At 56.6% G+C, this 13,434-nt stretch overlaps 7 protein-coding genes across 7 annotated transcripts; 5 read left to right on the top strand and 2 right to left on the bottom strand.

The window, feature by feature from the left end:
• Positions 1 to 120: 120 nt before the first annotated feature.
• On the top strand, positions 121 to 1,062 carry BDY17DRAFT_324601 (uncharacterized protein; the record flags this gene model as incomplete). The annotated part of the gene is made up of 2 exons (XM_033737222.1): positions 121 to 728; positions 804 to 1,062. 2 exons carry the CDS (start codon positions 121 to 123, stop codon positions 1,060 to 1,062), a joined length of 867 nt encoding a protein of 288 aa, XP_033588880.1.
• Positions 935 to 3,006, bottom strand: BDY17DRAFT_157914 (uncharacterized protein). The gene is made up of 2 exons (XM_033729679.1): positions 1,570 to 3,006; positions 935 to 1,514 (listed from the first exon to the last, which is right to left on the bottom strand). The coding sequence occupies exons 1-2, from the start codon at positions 2,704 to 2,706 to the stop codon at positions 1,137 to 1,139; spliced, it is 1,515 nt and encodes a 504-aa protein (XP_033588879.1). The 5' UTR covers positions 2,707 to 3,006; the 3' UTR covers positions 935 to 1,136.
• A 458-nt stretch (positions 3,007 to 3,464) lies between these two features.
• On the top strand, positions 3,465 to 5,936 carry BDY17DRAFT_317055 (uncharacterized protein; the record flags this gene model as incomplete). The annotated part of the gene is made up of 2 exons (XM_033736058.1): positions 3,465 to 3,681; positions 3,754 to 5,936. 2 exons carry the CDS (start codon positions 3,465 to 3,467, stop codon positions 5,934 to 5,936), a joined length of 2,400 nt encoding a protein of 799 aa, XP_033588878.1.
• Positions 5,937 to 6,732: 796 nt separating this feature from the next.
• On the top strand, positions 6,733 to 7,822 carry BDY17DRAFT_157903 (Frag1/DRAM/Sfk1 family-domain-containing protein). Its single transcript, XM_033729678.1, has 3 exons — positions 6,733 to 6,905; positions 6,962 to 7,316; positions 7,372 to 7,822. Exons 1-3 carry the CDS (start codon positions 6,827 to 6,829, stop codon positions 7,754 to 7,756), a joined length of 819 nt encoding a protein of 272 aa, XP_033588877.1. The 5' UTR covers positions 6,733 to 6,826; the 3' UTR covers positions 7,757 to 7,822.
• An 849-nt stretch (positions 7,823 to 8,671) lies between these two features.
• Positions 8,672 to 10,519, top strand: BDY17DRAFT_252127 (uncharacterized protein; the record flags this gene model as incomplete). Its single annotated transcript, XM_033731224.1, has 2 exons — positions 8,672 to 9,810; positions 10,006 to 10,519. The coding sequence occupies 2 exons, from the start codon at positions 8,672 to 8,674 to the stop codon at positions 10,517 to 10,519; spliced, it is 1,653 nt and encodes a 550-aa protein (XP_033588876.1).
• A 213-nt stretch (positions 10,520 to 10,732) lies between these two features.
• BDY17DRAFT_251738 (uncharacterized protein) lies at positions 10,733 to 11,771 on the bottom strand (the record flags this gene model as incomplete). Its single annotated transcript, XM_033731199.1, has 2 exons — positions 10,733 to 11,232; positions 11,282 to 11,771. The coding sequence occupies 2 exons, from the start codon at positions 11,769 to 11,771 to the stop codon at positions 10,733 to 10,735; spliced, it is 990 nt and encodes a 329-aa protein (XP_033588875.1).
• Positions 11,772 to 12,855: 1,084 nt separating this feature from the next.
• On the top strand, positions 12,856 to 13,359 carry BDY17DRAFT_324596 (carbonic anhydrase; the record flags this gene model as incomplete). The annotated part of the gene is made up of 1 exon (XM_033737221.1): positions 12,856 to 13,359. The coding sequence occupies one exon, from the start codon at positions 12,856 to 12,858 to the stop codon at positions 13,357 to 13,359; it is 504 nt and encodes a 167-aa protein (XP_033588874.1).
• Between the last annotated feature and the right edge of the window lie 75 nt (positions 13,360 to 13,434).

Below are 13,434 nucleotides of genomic sequence, written 5' to 3'. Positions count from 1 at the left end.
GCAGAATGTACATATAGTCTTCAAAATGGAGACACTTCCATGTCGTTACTCTCTGCTCCTCTCCTCACCTCAACACCCTCATCAGCAGTCTTCCCTCCTCCACACGCACGCAACGGGAACATGGCAGCCCAACCAAACAACTCAGCAGGACCTCGCACGCAAAGACGCTACTCCGACGTACTCAGACAAGGCACCGCGTCAACTGCATCCCGACGCATCCCCATGTTCACGTGTATAGTCTGCGAAGACGACTTCTCCGCCAAGCAGTGCTACCGCCACATCTGCAACCACACCTACTGCCACGAAGACCTGCGGCAGCTAGTCCGCACCTCTCTGACAGCCTCAGGCCTCTTTCCGCCGGAATGCTGTTATCAGCCCATCCCTTTCGACGAAGTGAAGCGCTTCCTCGGAGAAGAGTTGATCAGAGAGTACGGAGCGAAGTTGGAGGAGTTGGGGGATGCGAAGCCGGTGTATTGCCATGTGGCTGCGTGCGGCGCTTATATCGGCAAAGGTGAAAGGGCAGAGGAGTCGATGAGGGCGACTTGCCAGCGGTGTGGGGCGGCGACGTGCGTGCTGTGTCGACAAGAAGGCCATGAGGGAGACTGCAGCGCGCAGATGGACGACGAGGCCGCGAAGCAGTTTCGCCAGCTCGCGAAGGAGAAGCGCTGGCAGACGTGTCCCAAGTGTCGCCGGACGGTGGAGCGGGCAATCGGCTGCAACCAGATCACGTAAGTCCAGCTTCCAATCATATCGCTCAATGACCCCGAGCCCGCTCGTGTCTTGCTGCAACTGACAACCTCTAGATGCCTCTGCGGCGCCCAGTTCTGCTATCTCTGCGGCACGCCGTGGAAGCACTGCGAGTGCGCTGACGAGGGCGACGGCTTCGATGACGAGCAGTACTGGATCCAGGTGGCTTGTACCGACGCCGGCCAGCACGACTGGGAGCATCGCAGTGGACCGAACACGTGCGATCTGTGCGGGCAGGTGATGCCGGCATTTGTATTTGAGTGTCAGATTTGCCGGCGGCAGCGATGTAGGCGGTGTCGGGAGTACTGGGGCTAGCGCGCGGTGTGGTATAGCATCCTTGTCCGGCTTGCTCGTGCTTGCTCTGGTGTAGCGAGCGCCTTTCCGCTCCCTCAGTGAAGCACCTGCGGCGCAATCTCATGCACAAACTGCTGCTTCGCCACTCCGCGCGTAATCCAGTTCCGCTCCTTCTTGCACAGCGTAGCATTATCGTGAAAATCCACCATCCGATCGTGAATCCACCCGGAATCAATGCCGCGCGACCATTCGCCGAGATTGGCGCGGGCGGTCGTCATACACCGCAGATCCAGACTGAGGGCGTACTGCACGCAGGCGGGGAGGGCGGTGCAGATGGCGCGGCATTCGTCGAGGGAGTTGACGGGGCCTTGATCTTCGTCTGCGTGGTTGTTCCAGTTTTGTTTGGGGGCGGTGATGCGGGGGAGGACGTATTGGTTGTAGACGTCGCGGTGATGGACGATGGCGCGAGGATCCTGTGGGGAGGAGTCAGCTTTTCTGTATTTCGATGCGCGAGTGAGGTGGACTCGCCTTTGTCTTGGCCATCCACTCTTGCTCCCAGGTCCACATGCTCTCCACCTGGACTGGGGTGAGGTGGTGGTAGCTCACGCTCGGCATGCACCACAGTCTCAAGCCGCCTTCGTCTCGCCTGTAATGCATATCGCCGATTCCATCCGCCTGCCAGATCGGCCAGACGCCCATGAGCGGGGCGCCGGCTTCCTTCATCGCCTTACCCAGCACGCAATCCCCCGCCCAATGCCAGTGAGTGAAGGCCTCGTACTCCTTCTGATGATTCTGAAAGCGTTCCACCACTTGCCTCAGCGCCGGCGCAGAAACGGCAAAGCCAGTTCCGCCGTGTGCGAAGAGTATCTCTCCTATCCACACCTGTCCTCCCATGTAGATGGGCTGTTTGTGGTCCAGAGCGGCGAGGTAGTTGAGCGCGGTCTGCCACATGATGTAGGTGTCGGTCTCGACGAAAATATACCACTTCTTGTCCGGGTGCTCGTACAGCGTGCGGTTCATCATGGGCAAGAACTTCCACTTGTCCAGCTTCCACCCAGGATTCGACTTCTTGCCCGTTGCGCCTGGAGGTGTGCTGACTGGGCCACTGCGTTCGCTGGGTAGCAGCGCCGATCTCCCTCCTGCATTTCGCAAGCGCCGCCAGAGCTCGAAGTCCTCATGTGTCTCTTGAATCTTGGGGTCAACAAACTCGAGGGCGTCGTAGATGTGCTCTCCGCGGAAGTCTTCTTCGTAGTCGGAGAAGATCATGTAGTTGGGGTAGCAGCGTAGGGTGGTGGTGAGGTGTACCGGCAGTTTATCCTCCAGCTCCGTGGAGCCGGTTTTGAGCACGACCAGCACATCTTCTGCGCCTGGGAGGCTGCGACAGGGGAGAGTCTTTTGCGAGGAACCCAGGCCCAGTGCCGCCTCGTATTGTACCCATGTCCTGCTCCTGCCATCCTCGGAGGATATTCGATTGCTGCTTCTTTGCGTGTACAAAAGGTAGAGAACCAAGGCGATTCCGAGGAGGAAGTAGAGAGGCCGCTGTTGGAAGCGGCGGCGATAGGCGGGGGCGAGTGGGCGAGTGCTAATCCCCAGTTCCTTCCACGACTGCGAAGAGATTCTCTTGGGGTGCGACATGGTCGAAGAGACTCTTCTGGTGTGCAACATGGCGAGACATGGGGGCGAGAGGAGAGAAGGAGACGGAGGGGTGAGGGAGAGGGTGAGGAGAAGACACTGGGCGCCGAGCGAATAGCGGAGGGGGCTCCATGTTGTACTTACAATTTGGATGTATTGTGTTGGATGCACATCAGCAGCTCGCGTAGACTGCCACGGTTACACGCCTTGGCTGCCCCCGACCCACCACACTATCCAGCCCATGCCGGCTTCCGTATTGTCGCTCGGGATGCACAAGTTTTGCGCCAGACTCCCGAGAAGTAGGCTGTAGGGGGCGATGCTGTGTCAAGAAGGCGCAGGGTGTCCATGAAGTACTCCCAGCGCCTTGCTTGATCTCGGACGAGGCGGTAGCACAACTCCCGGGTGTCGGCCAGCTCCCCTGAATACGCGAAGGAGCGGTGTTTCAGCCTTGCATGGGTTATAGCTAGTTAGGGGCTCGCCTTATAGCTTCGTGCCACCATCCTTTGTGGGCTGTTTGAGTTAGGCAGCTGCTCTGTGCGTACGCCGAACCGGACAATACAAGAGGAGCGTGCTTTTTGGTGTGCCGAGAGCCGAAGGGGATGGATAAATCAGGCCGATGACATTGGATGTTTTCAACGGCGTGCGTATGGAAGGCTCCAAATAAATAAACGTGCGGGCCCCACTCACCCCACCCCCGGCAGATGGGCCGCCACCGAAACCTTATTCCAGATATTTTTTGAAAGTCTGCTGCGACTTCACCGTCGGGCTTGTACATCCTATCTGGACATGCGATGAAGCTCACCACCTCCTCTGCCGTGCCGGTGTATACCATCGCCGGCGAGGGTACATCTCGCCCGCTTCCAGAATGGCTTGCGCGCAAGCGGCGGCGAAGCCTGAAGAAGGACGCCGAGTATGCGAATCGGGTGGAACTCTTGCAGGACTTTGAGTTTGAAGAGGCCAGCCAATGTGTGCGCGTGAGTGAGGACGGAGAGTGGGTTGTCAGTACTGGTGCGTTGCAAATGCGTGATCGGAGTTGTCTCGTCAGGAACGCATGCTGACAAGATGGGCGTCCACGAACAGGAACCTACAAACCGCAGATCCATGTGCATTACCTCCCACACCTGTCGCTGAGCTATGCACGACATACAAACACCATCAACCAGACCTTCATCCTCCTCTCCTCCGACTACAGCAAATCCCTGCACCTTCAGACCGATCGATTCCTCGAATTCCACACCCCCGGCGGCCTGCACTACTCCACGCGCATACCAAGATATGGGCGAGATCTCAAATACAATTTGCGCACGGCGGAAGCGCTCATACCGGCTGTTGGCGTCAATGCAGATGGCCTTGGCGAGGTATACAGACTGAATTTGGAAGTGGGACGATTCATGAAAGGATTTGAGGTGGACGTCGGAGGAGACGATTACACTTCTCTTGGGGGTGGCGCACTACAAGGCGGCATTCGCACCGGCAGTGTGAATTGCGCAGCCGTGGCTGAAGACTCTCATGGACTGATGGCATTTGGGACTTCGTTGGGCACGGTCGAGTTCTGGGATGCGAGAAGTCGGAGTCGTGTGAGTGTGTTGGGGCCACCGACATTGACTTCCATTCTCGACACCGGCCAGGAGGACTTGCGGCCAGCAGTGACGGCGCTGAATTTCCATGCTTCCGGCCTACATCTTGCAACAGGGTCAAGCAATGGCTTGATCCATACCTACGACCTTCGCTCGCCCGTTCCCCTCCTCCGCAAAGACCAAGGTTACGGCTTCCCCATCCAAACTCTCGAACATCTCAATCCATCTTCCTCCTCGTCCTCCATCTCCTCCGACAAACTGCTCAGCAGCGATCGCAAGTCCATCAAAATTTTCGACTCCCAATCCGGAAATCTATGGACATCCATCGAGCCAGCGGTCGACCTCAACCACGTCACCTGGGTCCGCGACTCTGGCATGCTTCTGACCGCGAACGAAGGCCGACAACAGCATTCCTTCTTTATCCCTCAACTTGGCCCTGCGCCGAAATGGTGTGCGTTCCTCGACAATTTGGTGGAAGAAATGGCAGAAGACCAAACCACCGACCCCCAGGCATTCACATCTCGTACTACCGGCGGCGTGGGCGAGGTCTACGACAACTACAAATTCGTCGATCAAAAGGAACTGTCAGCCCTCAGTCTCGATCATCTCGTTGGCAGCTCGACGAATGTGTTGCGACCGTACATGCACGGCTTCTTTGTGCCGCAGCGCTTGTATGAGCAGGCACGACTACTCGCGAACCCGGATCTGGCGCTGCAGCAGCGGCAGAAGAGTATACAGGAGAAGATTGACAAGGAACGTGAAAGTCGAATCAGAGGCAATAAGAAGGTGGCTGTCAAGGTCAATCGGAAGCTGGCCGAGAAGTTGGCGGCGCGTGAAGAGGCGAATGAGAGGAGGAAGGCGCAACGATTGCTGCGGAAGCAGAAAGATAACCTCGACGATGAGCAGGAGGAGGCTGCAGCGGACGTGCCAATTCCAGAACCTCGAGATGTCAAGGCGAAGAAGGCGACGACGGATCTTATGGAGGACAACCGTTTCAAACGACTGTTTGAGGACGAAGAGTTTGAGATTGACGAGACGTCGAGGGAATTCCAGCTGCACAACCCTTCGTCTGCCGAAGTTGGAGGCAGAGCAAGTGAGCCGAAGAAGCGCGGGCTCACTGCCGCAGAGCAAGAAGATCTCGAAGACAGAAAGGGCTCATCAAGCGACGACGACGACGCCGAAGAAAGCGATGACGAGGACACTACAACACCTGCCCAGCGACAGCGCGAAGGCAGACAACTGGACGTCGAACGAAACTCCAAAGGCAGAATCGGCAGCACAAACTACAAAAAGAGCGGGCACCAATCGAAAACGCAACGAGAGCAGCAGCAATCCGGCCCACGAATGCGCGTCTCCTCCTCCCGCGCAGATCGCGGACCCCAGCGAGTGCAGAAATCGCAATCCTTCGGTGATCTCGCCGCTGGGCGCGCGCCGAAATCGCCGGGGCATGGTGGCGCCAGGGGTGGGGCGCGAGGCGGCGTGGTGGGCGAGAAGCAGGTCTCTTTCACGCCGGCCAAGGCGGAGAAGAAGACGATGGGATTCGGGGATGTGGGTGGGAGGTTTGAACGAAGGGGTGAGGATAGGAGTGGGCGTGGTGGTGGGAGAGGTGGTCGTGGTGGTGGTGGTGGTGCGCGGCATTCCAAGGATCGGAGGAGTGCTTCTGGGAATACGTTTAGGAGGATGTAGAGGGATATCGAAGTTGGTCCCATGTATGCCTCCCGACGTTGGCTCGTCGTCTGTACATGTATCTTACGATCCATTCGCTGCTGCGTCGCCTACCGAATCAAACTGCTTAATCATCCCATTCCCAACCCTCGCATCATCATGCCTGACCACCCACCCATCCTCTCAATCACACGAACAGGCGGAACGGCATCCCAGCACCGCCGCCAAAAGCGGAAGGAGTGAAAGTAACTTCACTAGCCCCGGCGCCACAGCCGACAAGGAGAGACAAATCAACGCCCGCAGCGACACACTTGGCAGGCACAACCTTATCCCTTGCATCTCTCCCGTCCATCCTCCTCCCTCTCTTTCAAGCACCCGTCCTGCACCTCTTTCCGCTTTCCTGTGCCGGAGACGCCATCCGGCTTTTCGTGCCCCGCCTATCAGTGTCGCGCGTCTGCTTTTCCGTATGCTCTGTTGAAACGCCTGCAATCTTAGGCGTGTGCGGAAGTGGGGGGTGGTGTGCTCTGATTGAGAGGTATTGACTCCTCTTTTGGCCTTGGGTCGATGAAGGCGTCTATGGTGTGGTCTGTCGCACCGCCTTGTTCGGCTGCACCTTTTCGAGGCTGGCTGGTGAGGTTTGGTTGGGGTCGACGAGGGAAGCACATATGTTTGCTCTTCTTTTCTCTGTCTCTTGTTGGACCTCTCTTGTTCTCTTGCTGTCATCTGTCGTTCGTTTGATCTCGTAATTCACTCTTTCCGTCCTTTCCCTTGACCTCCTGCGGGAGACGCTCACGCTCGTTCACTGCGCCGTCTTCGAATAGCTGTGCACTACACAGCAAAATCCTAATGTTTCAACTGGATCAGCTACATCAGCCGAGCTGAGAGGAGATCTGCTCGCAGCTCTACACATAATGCGACTACCAGCTTCGCCGAAGCTGTTTGGAACACCATGCTGGGTATTCCCAATCCTCGCCGGACTCGCTTGGTTGGGTGAGACTTGCTTCCACCTCTCTCTCAATCGTTGGAACGTTCTAACAATGCAACAGTAACCCTTTTGGCCATACTCATCGAATGGATCGTCAAAGGCTCACCCCACTACCCCGAGATGTGGCCGAGCCAGCACCTCTCCTACATCTCCAACGCCGGGGCTTCTGACTGGGGCCATCCGCTCTTTATCTCTGGTGCTACAATCACCGCCATCTTCTTCTCCATCACCTTCATTAGCGAAAGATGGTTGAGACACAAGGGTAAACTGCTCCACTCTGCAACCAAGTGGTCTTCTGTCTGTTGGGTCGCCGCGGCGGTTTTGACGGCCACAGCTACTTGCGCCCTGGTCCTTTTCACCATCTTTTGCGTGCGTCGACATGCTGTCGTTCATTACACTCTCGTCGCTACATTCGCGTACGTCGGCCGCCCCGCCCATGTTTCTTATCACTGCTGATTCAGTCCTCTACAGACTCGGCTACATCCTCGCTGCAGCCCTCCTCTGCGCGGAACGCAAGCACCTCTGCAACACCTTCCCTACTCGCCGAATCCTCCATTGGTCCCTGCGCATCAAACTCTTCTTCATCGCCGTCGAGCTGCTGTTCGTCATCCTCGGCTCGGTCACGATGTACCAGCGCATGTATCGCACTTCCGTCGTGGTTGAGTGGCTGGCGGCGCTCTTTTTCTCGTTTTACATGGCTAGTTTTGCTGTCGACTTTTTCGCTGTTCCTGCTGTTGATGATGAGAAGGAGAATGCGTGGGATTTAATGATGCGGTCTTGGGATGAGGATGTGGGGATTACAAGGCCACAATGGGTGTATGGGGCTCTGGAGAAGAGGTATTCTTTGCTCGAGTGAGCTCAATCTCTGTGATCGATGCTTTTGCAAACAATACCTCATCTTTCCCGTCTTCGCAATGGCATCCAACCCCGGAGGCAAAGCATCCCGACCACCACCATTATCATGCCGCGATTCCGATTCAAATGTCATCATTCCGTGATTCCGATCGCGAGGCAGCCATCATCGCTTGCAGACGAGCAGTTCGGCTGACGGCACATGTTTACCGAGTGCAAGGAGTTTGATGTCGTTGGAAATCCTCGCCGCTTTCGTGTTCGCCGTAGCAGAGGTCGCTTAGGTAAACAAACCCGCCCCACCTTTTTCCCCACGCAAGGCTGGAGATGGCGGGCGGGAGCGCGCTAAGCCGCTTTTGAGTCGCTGTACATCTGCACTTTTCACGGCGGTGAGGGCGCTTTGACAGCCTTGCGAAACTGTTGTTCTATATGCGCTGTTACGGAAGATCCTGCTCTGATATTGGCTGTTCTCTAGGGTGGACTGGGTGGAATCATTGCGAGGCACGTGGCAGATAGCTTGCGCTGTAATATTCTCGCGCGCGCCCATCCGGCTTGCTCGTCTCGATGTCTTTTCGCCACTCGACAATATGGTGGAGCACAAAAGTACAGAGATCACCCATTTAGAGTGTACATGCAGTTAGTATATACCTTACCACGTCTGCATCTCGTCTATTGTTCACCGACCGGTCGACCCGGTGGCGCTTACGGTGGGTGCGTGGCAGGCACCCAGCCCCTCGCAGCCTTGTTCAGCCACTACGCCTTAAACCTCCGAAAGGCTTGAGAAAACACCGGCATCTCGCATTCCTTTCCATTCTCTCTTTTCCACATTCCTTCCCCATTGTCCGATTCATCCACAATGTTCGAGCTTCTGCGATACGTCGCTGTCGCGCTGCTCGGCGCATCGAGCGTCGTCGCACATCCCATGCTTCCGCGACAAGCGAACACTTCACTCACGTTTGTCACCGGCGCGACTCAAGGAGGTATACAACCGCGATACGAGATCTTCCAATTACAGCAAAATGAAGACCAATGGAACATCTTCCTCTTGGCACTCCAGTCTTTTCAACAGATGGATCCGTCGAGCGAGCTGTCCTGGTATCAGATTGGCGGCATTCACGGCGTGCCGTATATACCGTACGCTGGCGTCGGTCAATGTCCGGGATGTCCGACGACGGGCTACTGCACGCACTCGTCGACGCTCTTCCCAAACTGGCATCGGTCGTACGTTGCGCTGTTCGAGCAATCGCTCCAACTCAACGCCCTCGCCGTAGCGAATCAATTCAGCGGCGACGCCCGATCCAGATATCTGCAAGCAGCGACTTCCCTCCGCATGCCCTTCTGGGACTGGGCACTCCTCCCCGGAGCAGGCCAAAACCCTTTCCCGCAAATGTTCACCGACGAGACCGTCACCGTCACCACCCCCTCGGGCCAAGCAACCATCCACAACCCCCTGCACTCCTACTCCTTCGGCTCCGCCAACCACACCTTTATGAAGACCGCCTTCACCCCGGACTCCGACGTCACAATCCGTAACCCGACCTTCACCCTCGCAACGCGCGAATCGCTCCGCACAGACCTCTACGCCCTCCTCACCTCTGCCCAAGGCTTCAACAACTTCGCCACCCAATCCCTCTACAAGGCGCGCGACAACCCCAACAGCATCGAAATGCTGCACGACCGCGTGCACGTCCGCACCGGCGGCGACATGGCCTACATCCCGACCGCGGCCTTCGATCCCATCTTCTTCCTGCACCACGCCGCCGTCGACCACGCGTACGCGCTCTGGCAGCTCGCGAACCCGGAGGACTTCATGACGGCGTGGACGGAGGTCGGGTCCACGTACACGTACACCAGCGGGACGGTGGAGAATGCCGAGTCGGCTTTGACGCCTTTCCGGTCGAATGGGAAGGGCGGCTTTTGGAGCCCGGATGCTGTGCGCAATACGACGATTTTCAATTATGTGTATGCTGATTTGGAGATGGGTCAGTCGGCTGCGGTGATTATCAATACGCTTTATGGGGATGACAATTTGACGGATACGAGGGCGGCTTCGATGGGGATGTCTGCTTCGCCGCCTTCTTTGAGTCACGAGAAGGACCATCCGAGTCATGGTAGGAATCAGTCGAGCCACGAGAAGGATCATTCGAGCCATAAAGAGGACCATTCGAGCCACAAGAAGACTCAGCCGAGCCACAAGAAGACCCAGCCGAGCCATAAGGAGGGCCATCCAAGTCATCAGAAGGAGGACCATTCGAGCCACAAGAAGACCCAGCCGAGCCATAAGGAAGATCACTCCCGCAAGAAACCTCACCAACAAAAGAGCGAAACGCGGCAAGAATACATCATCAACATCCGCGCCGACTCAATGGGCGCCGAGGGCTCATTCACAGTCTTCTTCTTCGACCAAGAAGTGCGAGACGACGAGGTGTGTTCGTGGCACGAGAGCGAGGCAGTCATCGCTTCGCACAGCTTCTTCACCGGGCCGGGGAAGAAAGGGGATGGCACACTTCTATCCAGCGCAGGCACTTCTCTCACTCCGGGTCTGAGGAGAGCGGTGAAGGATGGCAGGCTGGCTAGCTTGGAGGAAGAGGATGTCGTGCGGTATTTGAGGAGCACACTGCGGTGGAGAGTCAAGATGCAGCAGGGGAAGGCTGTGGATGAGTCGGAGATTCCGGGGTTAGAGATCAGAGTGCTGATGGCGGAGGTCAGGGGCCCGAAGGCGCTGGATGAGATGCCTGTTTGGAGTCCGTTTAGAGCTCTCGAGCTATGATTTCGCTTTTGCTGCATTTGTCTTGCGTTTTAGCGATGGCGCTGGTTGGAGCACGGGCGATGATGTCGCCTGCTTTTTGTGGGATGAAACAGCTATAGCATGATGCAATGTCCTGTACGAAGAAATGTTGTCAATATTCGTCAACACGTCTGTTTCCGGTTCTACCTCTATGTTTTGTACATCTGCGTCGACATAACGACCCTCGTGCTTGCGTCAGACGTCCCGCCCTTCGGTTATGACGAGGTTCTGCGGCTTCCCAGCGACGAAGCCCTCAATATTCGCCTTGACGATGGCAGCGGTGTTCTTGAGTGTGCAATCAGAATACCAGGCCGCATGAGGGGAGAGCAACAGATTTGGAATCGCAGGGTCCAGCAGTGGACAGTTCTCTTTGGTCGCGGGCTCCTTCTCGAAGACATCAGTCGCTGCTCCAGCGATCTGGCCGCCTTTCAACGCTTTGATCAGTGCGGGTTCGTTGATCGTCCCTCCTCTGCCAACGTTGATGACAAACGCCGACGGTTGCATGGCTTCGAACTCGGCCTCGCTCAGCACGTCCTTGGTCGTTGCGTCCAGAGGTGTCGCGAGCATGAAGACTGTCCCGGTTTTGATAGCGTCTTCGAATGACGTTCGGCCTTGTCGTATTTCCTTGCTGCCTTTCCGCTCGGCGATTAGGACGCGCATGCCCAGTGCTCGTGCCATCTTTTCGAAGTTCTTGCCTGTATTCGATCAGAGATGTAAGCGGTGTCGGACGTTGCCTTGACTCACCTATTGCTCCGTATCCGATAATGACCACCGTCTCCTCGGCGTTTATCCGTGGACCGGCGTGGTTGTAATGCGATGGAACCAGATTGCCCTTGCTTGCTTTCCAGGACTCGCCGTCCATGGCCAGGTAGTGCAAGTCCACCAGCCGCCGCCGAAGACCATAGTACATGGCGAGAGCATGCTCGCTCACGCTCTCGGTATTCTGAGCGGGTACACGACACAACGAAATGCCCTTTTGTCGAATTGCATCCTTCGGAACGTGATCCGTCCCCGTGCCATTGGCAGAGATGAGCTGTAGACGCGAGGCTTTTTCGATGTCTGAAGGCGCTATCAGAGTGCCCGAGATGATGACGACAGTTGCATCTTGAATCCTCTCGAGCACTTTGTCCGGAGGGGTGAACTTGTGTTGCACAAACTCGTGATCGAAGGCGAATGTCGGCGGCGGCACCCAGTCGTCTAATGCGACCACTTGGAGTTTCTTGCCGCTTGTCATGTTGCGTTGGTGAAGTTCAACAGCAGGTTCCGCTAGGTGTTTTCATGTCAGATACGAGGCCTCCCTGCACTCCCACCTTGAAATGGCCCGAGCTGATCCGGTTGTTGTCAATGGCTGATGTGCGGTATCGGAGTCAGTTCTTGGAGCTGCTGAGGTGAGGAGAAGCTTTGTGGTCAAAAGTCGTGTCACGCGCCTTCCCTCTCGTCGTGCTCCTCCACCTCCTGCGCTCTGCTGTCGTCGCCAATCTTTCTGCCGGTCGAATGCCGAGCTAGCAGAAGTCGTCTGCTCTTTGCAGGCTGCTCATATCTTTCAATCGTATCATTCCGGACCATTTTGGCATCATGACCGACTTAGAGCCTGACACGCGCCTGGCGGATCTCGAGCCTTCTCGCGGTGTGGGCCATCCCGACCTTGATGGACACGGCAAGTTTTATGAGTACGACTTCATCTCATTGTTTCTCTCCTTCCGTTCTGTTCGGTCACGAACATAACCATCCGCACTTCTCGCCCAAAAGGCTACTCGCCAGACAATGCCGTCATGCAGACAACGAATCCCCAGGACGCGTACTGCAGCTCGGATATCGAAGCTACCGCAGGCATGCGATTGAGAACGAATCTCCCATCTGGACAACACGGAACACCTCGATCCCGCATTCGGTCCAACTTGGCTCCGAAAAAGGGAGCAAGGCCAGGTTGAGCTCGAGGAACATGGCCCACAGAGACGGCGAATCCCCTGCAGTCGACTGCCTTCCCCAACAGACAGACACACATCCCGCCTGGGTCTCAGCAACTGCCACCATCCGGCCACCCGCTGCCAGCATGAATGGCTGGAGAGAGGGGTTCGAATCAATTGTACCTGCATTAGCTTTCTAGAGCTACGGATGGCGTGCTAGACCCCACTGTTGACACCGCCAACCCCTCCAAAAGTTATTATATGACGGCTCATGGCGTGCGAACCAACCTGACCTACAAAGTCACTGTCAACCATCACGGAGGAAATCGGCCAGCTCCAAATACCTCCAAACTACTTTCTTCCTTCGTCCAACAAACTCCCACCGCAAGGCTCTGCTCTCCAATCTCCAAAATGGCCACCCAAAATGTTCAAAACCTGACCTCCTCCTCGGAGAAGTATGCCTCCTCCTTCAATAAAGGCAGCCTCGCTCTCCCTCCCGCAAAGAAATACCTCGTCGTGACCTGCATGGACGCCCGCATCGACCCCGCCGCCGCCTTCGGCATCGAGCTCGGCGATGCTCACGTCATCCGCAACGCCGGCGGCAACGCCAAAGATGCCCTCCGCAGCATCCTCATCAGCCAGCACCTCCTCGGCACGCGCGAGATCATCCTCGTCAAGCATACCGGCTGCGGAATGGTGACCTTCACCAACACCGATGCACTCAAGGTCGTGGCGGAGAACCAGGGCGTGGGCGTGCTGAGCGGCACGTATGACTTCCAGCCTTTCCCCGATGTGGAGCAGGGCGTGAGGGATGATGTGGAGTGGTTGAAGAGTAATGGAGCGGTGGTCAAGGACTCTGCGATTAGTGGATGGGTTTATGAGGTTGAGACGGGCAAGACGAAGCAGATTGTTTGAAGTCGTGCTGCTCTTCGCATGTGATGGCAGTCGATGCTCTGGTTTTACACCTACGATGAATGATTCAGAACTGCG

This window comes from Neohortaea acidophila (assembly GCF_010093505.1).
Source record: "Neohortaea acidophila strain CBS 113389 unplaced genomic scaffold BDY17scaffold_6, whole genome shotgun sequence".
NCBI lineage: Eukaryota > Fungi > Ascomycota > Dothideomycetes > Mycosphaerellales > Teratosphaeriaceae > Neohortaea > Neohortaea acidophila.
This window is presented reverse-complemented; position numbering and strand designations above follow the sequence as displayed.